At 51.4% G+C, this 16,701-nt stretch overlaps 1 protein-coding gene and 1 long non-coding RNA gene across 7 annotated transcripts; one reads left to right on the top strand and one right to left on the bottom strand.

Annotated features, from left to right (window-relative positions):
• The first annotated feature begins 168 nt into the window (after positions 1-168).
• Positions 169-10,259, top strand: LOC147573892 (uncharacterized). 6 transcript variants are annotated; one of them, XM_086690830.1, is made up of 5 exons: positions 171-1,110; positions 1,363-1,796; positions 5,604-5,642; positions 7,484-7,610; positions 8,403-10,259. In XM_086690830.1, exons 2-5 carry the CDS (start codon positions 1,449-1,451, stop codon positions 9,713-9,715), a joined length of 1,827 nt encoding a protein of 608 aa, XP_086546956.1. In that variant the 5' UTR covers positions 171-1,110; positions 1,363-1,448; the 3' UTR covers positions 9,716-10,259. The 6 variants fall into 6 exon arrangements, with proteins under 6 accessions (XP_086546957.1, XP_086546956.1, XP_086546962.1 ...); XM_086690833.1 differs by lacking the exon at positions 171-1,110 and adding an exon at positions 7,015-7,171 and having other exon boundaries at positions 1,703-1,796; XM_086690836.1 differs by lacking the exons at positions 171-1,110; positions 5,604-5,642 and adding an exon at positions 7,015-7,171 and having other exon boundaries at positions 1,697-1,796.
• A 726-nt stretch (positions 10,260-10,985) lies between these two features.
• On the bottom strand, positions 10,986-15,797 carry LOC147573893 (uncharacterized). The gene is made up of 3 exons (XR_015245110.1): positions 15,527-15,797; positions 12,699-12,819; positions 10,986-11,678 (listed from the first exon to the last, which is right to left on the bottom strand). It is a non-coding gene; the product is annotated as an uncharacterized LOC147573893 (long non-coding RNA).
• Between the last annotated feature and the right edge of the window lie 904 nt (positions 15,798-16,701).

Consider the following 16,701-nt stretch of genomic DNA (forward strand, 5'->3'; position numbering starts at 1 on the left):
TGACTGTCTCATGAGACTTGTAATGGATTTTTCTAGCCACTAGGTTACCCAACACAGGAACTCCCTGGTCACCCCACTGGCTTTTGTGATAATAAAAGTCTTACTCTTTTTTTTTTTTTTTAATGTTTATTTACTCTTGATGAGAGAGAAAGAGCATGAGGGAGGGAGGGGCAGAGAGAGAGGGAGACACAGAATCCAAAGCAGGCTCCAGGCTCTGAGCTACACCACAAGATCATGACCTGAGCCAAAGTCAGACACTTAACCAACTGAGCCAACCAGGTGCCCCTAAAAGTATTCTTTAAACTATATTTACTGTATTCGCTGTGGATGAGAACAGAATTGGACTCGGATGGAATGAAAGAATGAACGGGTTTTGGGGGGGCCTCTCTTTTGTGTGTTTCAGAGGGAATAGGAGGATAAAGAAGAACTCTCAGTCCAGATTTGGTTCAATTTGCATTGCTACATGATGCATCCCGGGAAAGTTTATAGGACTTCTGTACTCGGGGTGCAAAGAATATCTGTAGTTATCCAGTCTGCTAGTCTATTCGAGGGTGGGGTAGGGCAGTCACCCTGGCAATCCTTGCATTCAGCAGCAGCATGAGTTGGGTCATTTGTACTCAGAGGCTGTCCCATATTCCAGGCATTGCTGAGGAATATAGCTCCTCAGTCTCCCCTGACTTACAGGCACTTACGGGGTATTTGTTATGATGTACAGATACCTCAAGTGCAAAGCTATGTCTTCACAGCTTCATTGAAGCTGGTATTTCTCAGTGATTTTTAAATATGATAAAAAGAAGTCCCGATTTAGTCATAACCTCTGATTTCCTTTGTAAGCCTGTGGTCACCTTAATTCCCTCACTTCTCAGACTTCAGTGAGATCTAACCTCGTGCAGATGGCCAAGAGCTATTTTGGCCACGGGTGAATAGCTACATCATCATTGATTTCAGTAGTTTCATTTCTTCTGGGATAGTCTCAAGTGCCCATGCATTGTCACTGCAGTCGCACGTGGAATTATATTTACTTCCCAGCAAGGAAAAAAGATCACAAAATCCAATCCTGCCGCTTCTCTGTCTCCGTCTCCGTGTTCAGAAGCCCGCTGTCCCAATGTGGTAAGTCGCTCCCACTTTTGAGATAGGGTGTTAAATTCTAAAAAAGAATGGAATGCATGGAGTTAAGAGTTGGACATCACTAGCCCTTTTTTTCTAACAGTGAAACTCCTACAATTGATTCTAAAGTTTCAGTCTAACATGAAAAGCAGTAAGATGGTATTTTAGATCCCAGCTCTGGGTGGAGGTACTTTATGTCTGAGTGACAATTGGGTTTGCACTTTGGGGAACATCTGAAATAATTTCTGTGATCAGACATTCCATGAAAATCTGGGTGTGACCCCCTCCAAGAAGCCGGAGCCCCCCTCAGAACGTTCAGACCCCCCTTCCCAGCACCCCTCATGGTGCGGCGGGACAGCTGCCGGAGGTCAGGATGGAGACCCGTGCGGAGGTTGGCGTCTCCATCAGGACTACGTTACCCAGAAGGCAGTGTGCCACACTGGGCCAGTGAGGGCTCAAGGAGCGAGGCACTTCCGCCCAGCGGACGGCATGTAGGCGGGCCTTCCGGCGTCGGCCTCCAGCGACATGTTGTAAATTTGGTTCTGTCCAGCGCTCGGAAGCTCAGGTTGCTGGGACTGCCTAAGGTAACGGAGCGGGGACGCGCAGGGCCGGCTGCTCGGAGACTCAGCGTGGCTGTCGTGCGGGCTGAGCACTGCGGTGCCACGGTCGCCGTGGCGGTTCCCATCCAGGTAAATGCTGCGTTTCTCTGGGCCCTCACCCCCTCAGCTCTTCTTATTCATTGAAATTTCGTATTTTTGTTCTTACGAGGGTCCTGTTTACCTTGGTCTTCCGAATTCTGGAATGTCGCCTGCCCGAGGAGGGTGGCACAGAATGCGTCTGCAGCTGAATAGCCGGCTGTAAGATTAGTGCTAACCTCCTGCACACGGCCAGGAGCTTATTGCTTGTACTCATTGCTGTTAACCTCTTGCCTTTGGGTTTCTTCCCGAGTAGCACGAGCGTCGCGGTGCAGCTGCGCTCGGCCAAAGCCTGATCCGTTCCAGGGAGAGGGAAGCCGGCAAGGGCTGTTCTAAACATTAGCCCGCTGGGGCAAATGGAGTGGCTGCTCGTGGGCCGGGCTGGGGCTGAGGGTGGTAGCTCTGGTCGCGGCCACCGTCTTCCTGCGAATTGGAGGACAAGGTGAGCGAGGGTGTGAGCGCGCCCCCTGCTGGCTGACCGTTCCGTTCTCGCGTTCCCACTGGCCGGGGAAGAGCTGGGGTCTAGACAGCACCCCGGCACCCAGCTCCGCGGTTCTTCCGCGGCCACCATGGCCCTCTCCAAGGTTAAGCTGTTGTCCGATAGCTTCAGCACCTCTGTGGGAAGTCCTGAGCATCGTAGTTTAGATGAAAGATTGATGGGTTATTGCAGTCACAGCACCGTACAGCTGTTCGTTTTTCTGCGTAGTATTCTGGGATATGAGTATACAAACAAAATGTTTTTATATGTTTCTGCCCGTGGTTTTCTGCATTTATAAACACTGGTACTGTAGCCACATGTTTTGGGCTATACAAGCATACAGTTGTCTAGCATTCTGTATTAAAGATAGCCCACTTTCCACAAGTAGTGGTAGGTTTAAATTTATGATTCCAGGGGCACCTGGGTGGCTCAGTTGGTTGTGCATCTGACTTCGGGGCAGGTCATGATCTCGCGGTTTGTGAGTTTGAGCCCCACATCGGGCTCTGTGCTGGTAGCTGGGAGCCTGCTTCAGATTCTGTGTCTCCCTCTCTCTAAAACGGATGTAAAAAAAAATTTTTTTTAATTTATGATGCCAGATTGGTTTTCAAAATGTTACCAATCTACATACATATAATAGTTTACAATATTTAGCTAATTTCTATAGTGTTACTAGCAGTGGGCAACGTCAGGCTTGTGATGTCAGCCTTACTGAGTGGGTTTTTTTTTTTTTTTTTAACATTTATTTTTGAGACAGAGACAGAGCACGATGGGGGAGGGGCAGAGAGAGAGGGAGACACAGAATCTGAGGCAGGTTCTGAGCTGTCAGCCACAGTCTGACCAGGCACCCCACGCCTTACTGAATTTTGCTTTATTTTTGTTCATTACTGTTAACTTTACATTTGCATTTTTAAAAAGTGCTTACTGGAATTCTCATTTACATACACAAGGTTTTTTAATTCACTAAGTATTAAAATTTTAAATAATTTAATGATTACAGAGGGTTCACAAATTTGTGTAATTTTTGCTCAACTGTGTAACTGGTCATTTCAGTTTTTATGACAAAATGTAACAGGAGCCCCCAGGAGCCCTTTGTTTCAATGTAGTGGGATTCTTTACTGTGATACTTTGGTCTGAGAAACCTGTTCTTCTGTTAACTTGTAAGAGACATAATTTTTTGTCTTCCAAATTAAGCCTATGCAGGTGAAATTACGTCATTTTTTAAAAAGATTATTAGGCTCCATACCCAACTTGGGGCTGGAACTCAAAGAGTCACGCTTTACCAACTGAGCCAGCCAGGTGTCCCTGTGTGCATCGTTTAAAGTAGAGGTGTAAATTTTTATGTTGCCACACAACAATTTATAAGCTGCTACTATTTTAATGCTCTGTAGCAGCGCTAAAGCATCCAGATCCATGCACACATGCATGACCCACTTCATGATCTCTGTAGTTTTTCCAACCTAAATCCTATGACAATCGTTTTCTTACTAGAACAGCTTTATAATGTGCTAATCTCTTTTGGAACAATTACTCTTGTATGTTAAAGTGATGTTTAATGTTTATTCTTATTTACAACAATCTTGTCACTTAAAAAAATTTTTTTTTGAGAGAGTGAGAGCTCAGGAGGGCAGAGAGGGCCACAAAGGATCCGAAGGAGGCTGTCGGCACAGAGCCTGACAGTAGGGCTCTAGCTCACGCACTGCAAGATCATGATCTGAGCCAAAGTTGGATGCTTAACCAGCTGAGTCACCCAGGCGCCCCAGCCTTGTCACTTTTTGGAAATAGCTTCTCACGTTCTAAAATACTTGGGATTTTTATGTTTGCAGCTATGACTTGGTCTGCTCCCAGGAAAACTCAAGGATTTTAGCAAGACTGTCTAGTCCTTTTGTATTTGGAGTAACACCAAGCATGCATTTATTTATAACATGCGTAATATCAAGGTTTTGGCTTTGCTCTGAATCTTTTAGTACTATTGGGTTTGCAGTTGTAATGAAATCTAGGGAGTTGTCTTTTCCTTAGATGCACGTTGTCCAGATTTATTCTTCCCTCATCATTGATCTCACCCTTTATGGGGCATCTGGGTGGCTCCGTCAGTTATGCGTCCAACTTGGGCTCAGATCATGATCTCGCGGTTCATGAGTTCAACCCCCGTGTCAGGCTCTGTGCTGACAACTCAGAACCTGGAGCCTCCTTCGGATTCTGTGTCTCTTTCCCTGTCTGCTCCTCCCCTATCCATGCTCTGCTCTGTCTCCTTCAAAAATAAACGTTAGGGGAAAAAATTTAGAGTTACTCTTTAAGTATATAGTCATTTCTTTTGTTTGTAGTTTTTGAGATTCTGTCTCATGATGTAGTTTTCTTAAATTGTGATTTATATTTGTTAAAATTAATATAAAATTATTGTACTTAAACTAACATGTTCACTTTCTGATCTTATTTTGTGCCCCATTACTAATTTTACATAACATTACATAAAACTTTTAGAGGATACATGCCCACAAGGTTTGTGGTTTTTTGATTGGTTATCCTCCTGTATCATCTTCTGGTAGTATAGCAAGAGAAAATGATAGGATGTTTCAAGTAAGATACTTTGCTAAAGTGGGCAGGAATTAGTCATTGTAAGGATAAAAAGTAATGTTTCAGCGCCAGCAGTTCTATAGAATGGGGATGGAACAAAAACTAGGCCTTAGCTTCTTTCCTTTCTCTTAAGTTGAAACGGTCAGAAATGCAGTTATCCCAACCTGCTGGAGGCCGAACACCCTTCCTGGGTTCCCAGCACCAATTCCTTTATCAGAGCTTCATTTTGGACACACACTCACGTAAGCGGTGGTTTGATATGTTACCTTACCCAGTGGAGAGAATATATCTGCACCATTTCTTTCTGAACATTTATGGAAAAACTGGAAAAGGAAGTGTAAAGAGTCACGTTCATGACCAGCTATTAGGGCTAAACTAAACTACAAGATACAGGAAGAGAAGAGTGTATTTTGGGCACAGGAAGAAGCAGAATATGAAGGAATAAAATGGAAGGGTCGGAAACACACTGAGACATGGACATAATTTATCCCTTATTCTTCCTGCTCGCTGGCCTGAGGGCAGCTACTCCAACACAACACGACCCCATCAGCCTTTTCACTCCTTTCTTCCCTCCCCTGGAAAGTCAAGATGCACGTGCTTTGGGCACAACTGAACACTCTCTGCCTTCTTTCATAAAGGCTGGATTTTCCCCCTTTGGCTTTCCTCTGTACCTAAAAATACTGTGTTTCACTTTTCTTTCTGTCTATACCCACGATGGCACTAAAACTAACATGGCCCCGCTCTTCCTGCAGGTTCTGCTTTCAGCAGAAGCACTTATGGACCCTGCACTGGTGAGTGTCAGGTGTCCTGGAACTCCTGCTGCCACCCTCCCTGCCCTTGGTGTCTAGACCCTCTAGCTAAGCCCTCGGTCCAGGTCAGAGGTTATATGCAGGGGGATCTCCACTTGTGGCAAGTCATGGGGTGAGTGTGAAAGGGTGTCTTAGGTTTAGGAATCGGTGCCGTGGCTTTGGAGGAGAGACAGAGATGAGAGTGGTTAGGGGAATGTTTTAGGCCCGCTAGGACTGTTATGTCTGGTGAGAACAGAGGACAAGGAGGCTAGAGTCAGGCCTGGGGTATACCCTGAGCTGGGGTTCTGTTCTGAGAGTGAGGGTGATGGCCACACAGTTCTGGAGTAGAGGAGAAAACCAGCTGGCTCAGGTCTTCAGAAGCTGCCCCTGGCTAGAGTGCACTCCACAGTGGGGGAAAGGGAGACAAGGAGATCATGAACACAGCTCATGTAGTCAGAGCTCTAGATCGGCCGGTACTGGCTGTAGCTGGGCCAAATAGCTGGTAGATGCGGAGGTAGGAGAAGGATTTGGCTTCACGTAGGGCTGACCAGGGGCACCTGGGTGGCTCGAGTTGGTTAAGCATCCGACTTTGGCTCTGTCGTGATCTCACAGGTTGCGGGTTTAAGCCTTGTGTCACACCCTGTGCTAACAGCTCAGAGCCTGGAGTCTGCTTTGGGTTCTGTGTCTCCCTCTCTCTCTGCCCCTCCCTCACTTGCATGCACTGTCCCTCTCTCTCTCTCAAAAATAAACATTAAAAAAAGTTTTAAGTAGGGCTGATCAGATTTTCTTTTTAAAAATATATTTATTTATTTTAAGAGAGAGAGAACCCAAGCTGGCCCTACACACCCACTGGGGAGTCCAACGCAAGGCTTGAACCCACAAACTGCAATGCAAGATCATGACCTGAGCAGATTTTCTCATGTGGAGGGTTCACAGATGACTCCATGGTTTTTTGTAGGAGTAGCTTTTGTAAGAATATGAGGAATTCTCTTTTGGCCATGTTGATTCTCAAATGTTTCAGAGACTTCCAAGTATAGGTGACCACTGGAGAGCTGGTCCCCCACTTCTCAGGACATCCCCACCAAGGCTGAACTCTGGATCTGATATGGTGGGGGCACGTTCCCAGTCATAGTGGCATTGCCCTTGGGGAACAAGGGAGGAGAGCTGTGGACAGTGCATAGACAAGACAGCATAACAGTTGTTACCAGGAATTTAGAAGGAGGTATGGAGAGGGGAAAGTCCAACAGGTGGCCAGATTTTCATGGGAGTGGATATGAGATCAGAGCAATAATGGGGGTGAGTCGGTAGAGTAGACTGGTACTTGTTCACCTGTGTATGCACCCCTCCAACCAGGCTCTTGTGGTGGTTCTCTCAGAAGGTCATCAGATGAACTTACAGGACCTCCCAGGACCTAAATGACTGGCGAAGAGACACAACATAACTATAGAAGCAGAATGTTACCAAGGGTATTTAGATCTACATGTGATCTAAACCAGCACCAAGGTCAAGTGGGGAAGGCCCTTCCCTTGGAGGTTAGGATCTATGATCACACTTGCCCAGCACTTCTTCAGCATGACACACAGACACAAGTCAATGGTGGGGACCAGCTGTGTGAGTAGGAGCTTGAGAGAGAATGCTAGGCCCCAGCTGCTTACATCTGGGAGGCAGGATGCTGGGGACTCAGATGTCTTGCAGGAAAGGGATGGGAGTCCTGCATCTCAGTGTGGGGGAGGGGGAGTGGGGGGTCAGGAGCAGGGAGTGAGTCTGGAGGTTGGGGTTCGGGGCAGTTACCGGGTCCTGCTGGGAGAGGCTGCTTATGGACACAACTGTCCCCATCATCACAGGGCTCCATGACCTTTGAGGACGTGGCCGTGTACTTTTCCCAGGAGGAGTGGAGGCTTCTTGACGAGGCTCAGCGACACCTGTACCGGGACGTGATGCTGGAGGTCTTTGCACTTGTTGTGTCATTGGGTAAGGCCCTCCCCCCAACCCCCACATCCTGGGCTGGCCCCCGGCTTTCCTCTTCATTCTGGGCACAGAGGCTGGGGCGTGGAGATACCTCACAAGCAGCCCCAACACCAGCTGTTCCGAGGGGCCTTCGGTCAAGGTTTCTGGGACATTTTTGTTTCCTGAGGTGGTTTGGGGGCTGGTTGCCTTGGGCCTGCACTGACCACTTAGCTGTCCCAAGTTTGCCTTAAGGACTTGCATCTTCTAGGTCCCCTGTTATCCAGCTGGAGCTGGGAGAACACGGGGTACAGGACCAAGTGGGTACGCCTCCCAGTGGGGGACACTTGCACGTGGAAGTTGGCGACAGGGAGAGGATGTGAAATGGCTGGGGATCCTGACAGGAACATGTCCCAGGCTCACAACACTGCTCTGATGCCAAGGTCAGAGGCTCTCCTATCTTCCCTGCCCTTCCTTGACACTCTGCCCCCTTCCCTCACCTGTCTTCTACCCTTCATTGGGATCTCCCCCAGATCACTGCTCCTTCTGCTGTGCTCACCACCCCTGGCCTATGCTTGACCCACCACGCGGTCTGTCTGTGCCCATATCCTTAAAATAATACTTGAACGCCAGTCGCCAAGGCCCTGGTGAAAACACACTCCCCCCCCAGAAGTGAGTTGTGGACCCAGCCTCTCCTCCCTGCACCACACACCATCCTCGTCCTCATGTCTTCACCTGCTGAGTCTCCTCTGCTGTGTGAAGCACAGAACTGCCTCCTCCTGCTGCCGGAGCTACTCAGCATTTCTTCTCTGCTTTCAGGCTGCTGGCACAGAGCAGGGGCTGAGGAGGCACCTTCAGAGCAGAGTGTCCCCATAGGAGTGTCACAGGTCAGCATCACGAAGGCAGATCTGTCCCCCCACGAGGTGCGCAGCCCAGACTCCGGAGGGGATTTGCATCCAGCCAAGAGCCCGGGAGCAAGCCCTGGGCAGAAAGTGTGTGGGACAGGGGGGAAGCCTCAGGAGCCCCAGAAGCAGCACAGTAGAGAAAGACGCCCACGAAGGAACACGAAGAGCCATGCCACCCACCCCCCACCACAGAAGCCCGTCCCTGCTGGCCCAGGCCTTCTCCCCCAGCTCACTCACAGTCGGGGGACGCCTAGTGAGGACACCAGCTGTACAGAGCCCTTTCACCACAGACAGAGGCACTACAAGTGCGGTGACTGTGGGAAAGCCTTCTGCCGGAAATACAGACTCACCCAGCATCAGAGAGTCCACACGGGAGAAAGGCCATATGAGTGCAGCGAGTGTGGGAAAACCTTCAGCTACAAACACATACTCGTCCAGCACCGGAGAGTCCACACTGGAGAGAGGCCTTACGAGTGCGGCGCGTGTGGGAAAGCCTTCAGTAACAAACCCACACTCGTTCGGCACCAGCGAATTCACACTGGAGAGAGGCCTTATGAATGCAGTGAGTGCGGGAAATTCTTTAGCCAAAGCTCCAGCCTTAGTGAACATCAGAGGATTCACACTGGGGCACGGCCTTATAAATGTGGTGAGTGTGGAAAATTCTTCACCTCCAACTCCAACCTGATTAAACACCAGAGAGTCCACACCGGAACAAGGCCTTATGAGTGCAGCCAATGTGGGAAATTCTTTAACCAAAGCCCCAGCCTCATTAAACACCAGAGAATTCACACTGGTGAAAAACCTTATGAATGTAGCGAATGTGGGAAACTCTTTAGCCAAAGCTCCACCCTCATTAAGCACCAGAGAGTTCACACCGGGGCAAAGCCTTACAAGTGCAATGAATGTGGGAAACTTTTTAGCCAGAGCTTTGGCCTCACTCAACACCACAGAGTCCACACAGGAGAAAAGCCCTACGAGTGCCATGCCTGTGGGGAATCCTTTAGCCACAGCACACAACTTACTCAGCACCGGAAAGTTCACACCACAGAGAGCTCTCCCCAGTGCAGGAGCTGTGGAGAAGTCTTCCACCACCGGTCAGCTCTCATCGACCACCAGAAACTCCACAGCCCCGCTCGACCTCATGAGTGCACTGAATGTGGGAAAGCCTTCAGCCGCAGGTCTAACCTCCTGCGACACCAGAAAGTTCACAGGGGAGGAGGGCCTTAGAATGAGCGGGGGGCTGCACCATGTCAAGAGCCCATCCTCACCACAGTCTGAGCCCATGGGGCATAGGGGGCTAGGCTGTACTTTCTAACCTGTCCAGAACCCTCATGTTGGTCAGTGCAGGTTTCTCCCACATGTGTCCCAAACACTGTATGCCTCAGTGTGGATGGTTTCATGACACAGGGTAGCTCTCTAGAGTTTTGGGCACAAGGCCTCCTATGATAGAATGAAGGGCAGTCCCAATTTTTGGGGACTAATCTTGTGTCCCAGATGTACAGGTTTGTGGTTGAGTCTGGAGGTTTCCCTGAGAGGAACCGTGTGGGTTTTTCTTTTTTTTTTTTTAATGTTTATTTTTGAGAGAGCCAGGGCATGAGCGGGGGAGGGACAGAGAGAGGGAGACACAGGATCTGAGCTGTCAGCACAGAGCCCCATGTGGGCCTCAAACCCATGGACCATGGGTTCATGAGCTGAAGTCAGACGCTTACCCAACTGAGCCCCCCGGCGCCCCAAGGATCAGCTTCTCTTTCTCACATAGGATGTCACAGTGCCCCAGCGCTGTTGAGAAGTAGTGCTCTAGGTCCCAATACAGAGCCTTGTGCCATCACATCTACTGGGCTGGTATCATGGATTCCAGGCACCAGGTAGGAGCCAGCTGTGCGGTACAGACACATTTAGCGAAATGGTGGGGGACTTGCAAAGTGGAGGGGCTGTGATGCCTACGCCAATGCCCTGGGGGCTACGGCCAATTTCAGGTAAGGGCCTTGTGGACGACATTCTGAGGCCCTATAGAGCTGACAGCGCTCCTGTGGCCGGGGTTCTGTTGCACTACAGTTAAGGTGTTGGGGGCGGGGGGTTGAAAACCAAACTCCTGGAAATGCAGACACGAAGGAAGCAGGCACGTGGTCTTTCTCACCCACGGAGTGTAGCTTGTAAACTCCGGTGTGGTTGCTGGCCAGCGGGACACGGAGCTGTGTCCTGTGGGGTGGCCAGATTTCAATTTTCTAAGGTTTTCCCACGAAAGCATTTCCACTCAGCATGCGATAGACTTCAAGTGTACTTGAAAACCAAAAACTGCTGCTGGTAGACTTCACTGGATGTGCGCTCATGAAACCATCGTACTCCACCACAGGTCCTTTGTCTTGTAACCTCTGCCTGGATTCCCACGCAGACCATCACTTTCTTTCGTACCTTCGCTAGTTTGTGTTCTCTAGAATTTTACATGTTGGAATCTTACTGTGGCTCCTTTTTACGGGTACATAATAGTACATATTACTTCGACCATCACCAGTGAATAGTTGGAATTTTTTTTTTTTTTTTTTGTAAACAAGTGGAAGACACCATTATTCACTCATCTAACACAAAGGACAACGAGGGTTCGGGGGTTGTTGCCAGCCTGGCCGTCACAAGGCACAGTTGTGCCAAATGTACATCTCCATCCCCCTAGCAGTGTGAGGCCTGAGTCCCAGCGAACTGAAACAGGCCAAGCTCTCCCCAGGGGGACATGGTTGCTCTGAGTTCTGCCGGTGTCCTCTCCAGTAGAAGCCTGGTCAGATTTGTTCCGTCTTTTCCACGAGTGGTTTTCAAAGGTGTGTGAGTGCAATCTCCCCCTGCTCGAATCGTGCATTTCCCCTGAGAACTGTGTGCCACCCGTATGTGTATATTTGCCAAGTCTACTTGCTGTGGGTGCTGATGAAAAGTAAAGCATTGGGACCTCGCGCTACTGCAATAAAAATGTTCAATGAAAACGTTTAAAATGTTCTTACACGTGTTTCCTCCCTCGTCTGTGCTGTTGACTGTGTGTTGGCCACATACACCCTGCAGTTGAGAGTGTGGTTCTCTGTTGAAAAGAGCATTAGTCCAGCCATCGTAACCTTTCCCCGTCACTAGCTGCAAACGTGAAGGTTGCCAACCAGATGTGCTGCCTTTGAGGAGAGGCGGTAAAGGTCTGTTTTCCCAGCAATACTTACTCTACAGGAATAGGAAAGGACAGGTTTTAAATATTATTACTACCCTGCAGTAAAAGAGTAAATCACTTTAAACTTCAAAATCAGTTTAGTTCTCCCCCTTCCACAGCACTGCCTGATGAACAATGCCTTTGTCTACTTGGGGCCCGGGGCCCCCTATCAGATTGTGCTAAATAATGTGACTTCCGGTGGTGGAACAGCTGGAGACTAATGTCAGCCCCACAAGGGCTCCTTGCCCCCGGATACCGATAAACAACAACAAAAACCCAGAGAATTAAGCACTTTGCCACATATACTTCCTATTCTAAGCAAGATTTTGTACTTAAAACTCAATTATATAAAGTTTATTTAAATATATAATTGCATATAATGATGTTACCCCTAATCAATGTTCCGTCCTTGTTTTCTTCTTGGGTCTTTTCTATCCACCCCACCTCCACCCACAGCCAACTTACACAAATGGATCCTGAGGGACATCCTATCAATGTCACTGAATTCTTAAAATTGGAATGTTTTTCAAAATGCATTTCATGGGGCCCACATAGGTGGCTCAGGCTCTTGATTTCAGCTCAGGTCACACAGTCTGAGGGTTTGTGAGTTCAAGCCCCCCCAGTCAACCCTGGTCTGACAGCACAGAGCCTTCTTGGGATTTTTTCTCTCTGCCCCCTCCCCGCAGTTCCTGCTCTCCCTCAAAATAAATAAGCAAACCTAAAGAAAACAAAAACATGCATTTTATTATTCCATCACCAAAACAAGTATAAATTGTATTACTTCTCTATCTAGAAGCTGCTGAAAACAGTTACTGCAGATTTTTGGTGCTTAAGACCACCATTACCTGGTCTTAATGATTCCAAAGGTCAGAACAGTCTGTTCACATAAGGGCAAATCTACACATCCCTCCCTCCCTATGGGGGCACAGGCCTGGACACAGGTTTTGGGGTTGAATGCTCATCCTCCTCTACCTTTCCCCCAAGACCTGCCTCCTTTCCTGCTCCTTGACCGAAGATCACTTCTGCACTTACCTTCAAAGGCAGCAAGGCATCCGTGGAGCATCTTTGTCTCGGGTCATCAAATAGAACTTCCTTATATGGCAGTAATCTCCCCCTCCTCTTCCTACAACTTGTAGAAGGACACCTCCCTCTGCTTCACTGGCATAAAGAGAAAAAAGCTCATCTCATCCAAAAAAAAAAAAAAAAAATTCCACATTTGCCAAATCGTGCATCAAAGGGAACACTTACATGTGGTCAAGGAATAAGGACACATCTTCCATCCAGGGGCCTTTAGAACAGCTGCCACCACACCTCACGGTGTTTTTAGGCCTAACAAGGTCCTTAAAACGTTCACATTCCAATCTACGTATATAACAAATGAAATATATACGTGACATATAAAAAATAAAATATAATATAAAAAATAAAACATATGTAATATATATATAAAGCTTGGTTATTCTAATTTGAAGTTCCTGCCAAATTATCTACGATGTCCCCCATTCTTTTTTTTTTTCAACGTTTATTTATTTTTGGGATAGAGACAGAGCATGAACGGGGGAGGGGCAGAGAGAGAGGGAGACACAGAATCGGAAACAGGCTTCAGGCCCTGAGCCATCAGCCCAGAGCCTGATGCGGGGCTCGAACTCCTGGACCACAAGATCATGACCTGGCTGAAGTCGTACGCTTAACCGACTGCGCCACCCAGGCGCCCCTACGATGTCCCCCATTCTAAAACTCGCTCATTGCAACTCTGCCGATAGTGTTAGGGGTGCTAACACTTGTGGGTTCTACCACCTCAGAAACTCCCCCACACACCGAGGTAGTCGGAGGAAACCACTTTATTCTAGAACTACAGCCGACAATAGAGACGGCCTATTGGCTCTATGATAGACAATATGATCGACTACACACGCATTCTCAAGATCAGCAAAACCTGGGTTCTTCGCAGCGAGACCCCTTCTCCTTGCCCCTCAATCCACCCTTGGCTTCACAGCGTTTACCCTCTGATCGCACCTGGTAATCTGGGTCCCCTCTGGGGTTGGCCCTTCACCACTTCTATCAGAAGGAATGGAACCCTTCCTTGGTCTGCAACTGGGCAAATTACAGCTTACAGCCAGACGCCAAATTAAACCGCTCAGAGACGAGGGGTTCCCGCTGCCTTCTCTGAGGCTTAGTTTTCATGGAAATGGCACCAGGCTTTGAACAGCTTTCTTGGCGTTGTTTTTCATTTCTTAGCGGTCGCTCAGCTTGCCACTCCCACCGCCTTCTCGTCTCCGGACTCCCAGAGCAAAAACAAGGCCAACATCGTTGGTTTCCCAGCAGATGGGTTCCTCGAGTGGTAGCGGGAAGCTGGGCGCGCGGGAGGAGGCACCATGTCTGCGCTTGCCCGGGGATGACCACCACCCTGTGTGGCACGACCATCCACCAATAGGAGTGCGGGGTGCACAAAGTGGCAGAACAGCGGGTCCCAGGGAGCCCCTGGCGAGCACCCTGAGGCACCTGCCTGGAGGATTGATCACCAATCACCTGGAGGATTACGCAGTCCAGAGCCGGAAGTTCGTCTGAGGTGTCAAGGAGGATTGGGGCGCGCCTGGGTGGCTCAGTCGCTTAAGCGTCCAAACTTCAGCTCCGGTTACGATCTCAGGATTTGTGAGCTGCCAAGAGGCACCCACAGGGAGGTCGGGGTGCTGGAGACGGGCCCCTAGGTCTCAGAAAAGAGCCCGCATGCGTGCCCGCGCCCATCGCCGGACCGCTGTCGGACCCGCCCCTGCCTCGGAGGCTATCGCACGGCTCACGACGCGGGAAGCGGTGCTCGGCCCCACGGAGAGACCAGGGGGCTCCACGCCGAGGGGAGGCGCTGGGACGCCTGGCAAGGGCTACTCCGCTCGAGAAATGAGCGGCGGCAGGGGCGTAGGGGGAGAGCCTTGATCGCAGAAGTTCGTTCCCCCAATCCTGGCCCACCGGGGTTGCAGAGATACCCGGACACGCGGGCAGGGGCTTGGAGATGAAGGGAAGCACAAGGCTCCTTGAGCAGCTACTGGTCGGCCTGGGAGTCTGCGCTGCCCCGGGACGCACCGCCGCGATGCATCACAGGTTCGAACCCCCACCGTCACTGTCGGGCGCGCCTCCCTCCCCCACTCGGCTCCCCAACTCCACCCCCGCTCCCCGGGCGCACTGGGGTGGACGGACGCTCAAGGGGCCAAGGCGAACCCGCACTTGGGGGCTGGCCTCGAGTGGTCCGGGGGCGCACAGCGCGGAGGGACGGCCTCTCCACTGCGGGGAGAACCGCTTACGAAGCCCCGGAGAAGGAAGGAGTGTCCGCTGGGCCAGCGGCCCCGGCCCAAACGGAGCCGTGGAGCAGGGCGAGGCCAGGCGGGTTCCGCATCCCTGTGTGCGCACCGCGCACCCGCCTGCAGGGAAGGAGCTAGTGGAGTGGGAGGAGCAGCTCCCCGCACCGGAACATCCGTCTTGCGTCTGGTTGGAGCCCAGCCCAGCGCGGGAGAGCGGGGTCGCCACGGAGTTCGGCTCAAGGAGCTCCAAGGGGAGCCTGCACGGACAACACCTCCGGGCCTGCTTTGGACCTCCAGCCTCGGCCGCTGCCTGGTCCCTGCGGCGGGGGTCACACGGGCCAGAGGACGCCCTTAGGCGCCTGAGGATTGAAGCAGCATCGAGGTCGGGGCTCGCGCATGCGCGGTTACTGCCACAGAGACCCAGGGTTCCAAGCGAAGGAAATTGCGTTAGCATCCACAAAGCAACCTTCTGAGCTAAATCCGCACTCCCACTTCAAAGCACGGGGGTTGGAAACCATACCAGCCCTTTCCTGGCATCAAAAATAAAATAACTAAAATCAAAAAAACACTAGCCTTTGAGTGAAAAAATTACGGGACCGGGTAAGGACTGTACGGATCACGGGAGCCTCCTGGGTTCAACTACTGGCTCCCCAACACGATCCCATCGCTGCAACCCCGGAGCTCCTGGGGCCACCTGGCCGACTCAACGTCGGTCGTGTCTGCGAGGCGCTCGGAACGCGCGGGGGCCGCCGCGGGCCGGCTACGTCCTCCCGTCTGTCCGCACGCGCAGCTGCCCGTCCGGGACAGAAGACTGGGGTTGGAAGAAACTTCCGTGGAGGCCGCCGGGCCCCGTGGGGAACCGCGGCCAAACCCTGAGCACCTTATCCCCGCCACCCTGCACGTTCCATGACGCTCCTTGTCTCCGGAGCAGGATTCCGAAAAATCGAGCGCAAGAAACCACGCAGGCACAAGTGCCGCCGGGGTCCGCCCTCCCCAGCCCCCGGGGCGCGGCCGGTGCATCCACGGCTATCGGTTGGGACTTGGGAGAACTTCGGCGGGGGCGCCTCCGACCACCGGACCCCACGAGGAGCCGGCCGGCCCCGGGCACCTTACCCCGGCCTCCCCGCACGTCCCGGGCCGGCCTGCCCCTCCGGAGCGGGCCGCTTCTAGGCGCGGGGCACCCTCTCCCCTTCCCCCGCGGCGCCACACTGGGTTCCCGCAGGCAGAGTTCCCCCTTCCCCGGGAGGGCCTACGAGCCACTCCCTAGTAGAACGGCGCATTCAATCTCCAACGAACTGATGCGCGGCGATGCGCCGGCGACCCCGGATGATCCCGCCAGCGCCCCCGGCCTCCTGGAACCCTTCCTAGGGTACCGCCGCCAAATCCCACCCCTTGTCGATTTCGCCGGAGCTCTGGAGGGTGGCTCCGTCTAAGAGGAGCCACCAGATGGCGCCCGACAACCGGCGCGAACGTCCCCAGACGCATCTGGATCCCGGCCATCGAGGGCGCGCTGCCTACCGCCTCGACGTCCAGGCTTCGCCCTCCCCACCTCGACTCGCAGACTGTACAATGTGAGATTTTGCCTCCTGCCAATTAGGGGGCATTCCCGCCTACCTCCTTCCCGGCCACCGCGTCTTGGCCTAGTCCCAGCTCCTCTCTTTCTGCTTCCCGATCCTGCGTGTGACCGGTTTCGTGCGCCCTGGATGGCGTGGATGTGCGCCTCCTTTCCAGGGGGTCTGCGA

Source organism: Puma concolor, chromosome E2 (genome assembly GCF_028749965.1).
Source record: "Puma concolor isolate L17-30 chromosome E2, mPumCon1.1.hap2, whole genome shotgun sequence".
NCBI classification, from domain to species: domain Eukaryota; kingdom Metazoa; phylum Chordata; class Mammalia; order Carnivora; family Felidae; genus Puma; species Puma concolor.

Excerpts from the sequence above, each read along its gene's own strand:
- LOC147573892 (XM_086690830.1), top strand. The coding sequence starts at position 1,449 with ATGGTGCGGCGGGACAGCTGCCGGAGGTCAGGATGGAGACCCGTGCGG. Across the intron at positions 1,797-5,603 it reads CCGTGGCGGTTCCCATCCAG|GTTCTGCTTTCAGCAGAAGC; the intron begins GTAAATGCTGCG and ends CTCTTCCTGCAG. Across the intron at positions 7,611-8,402 it reads TGCACTTGTTGTGTCATTGG|GCTGCTGGCACAGAGCAGGG; the intron begins GTAAGGCCCTCC and ends CTCTGCTTTCAG.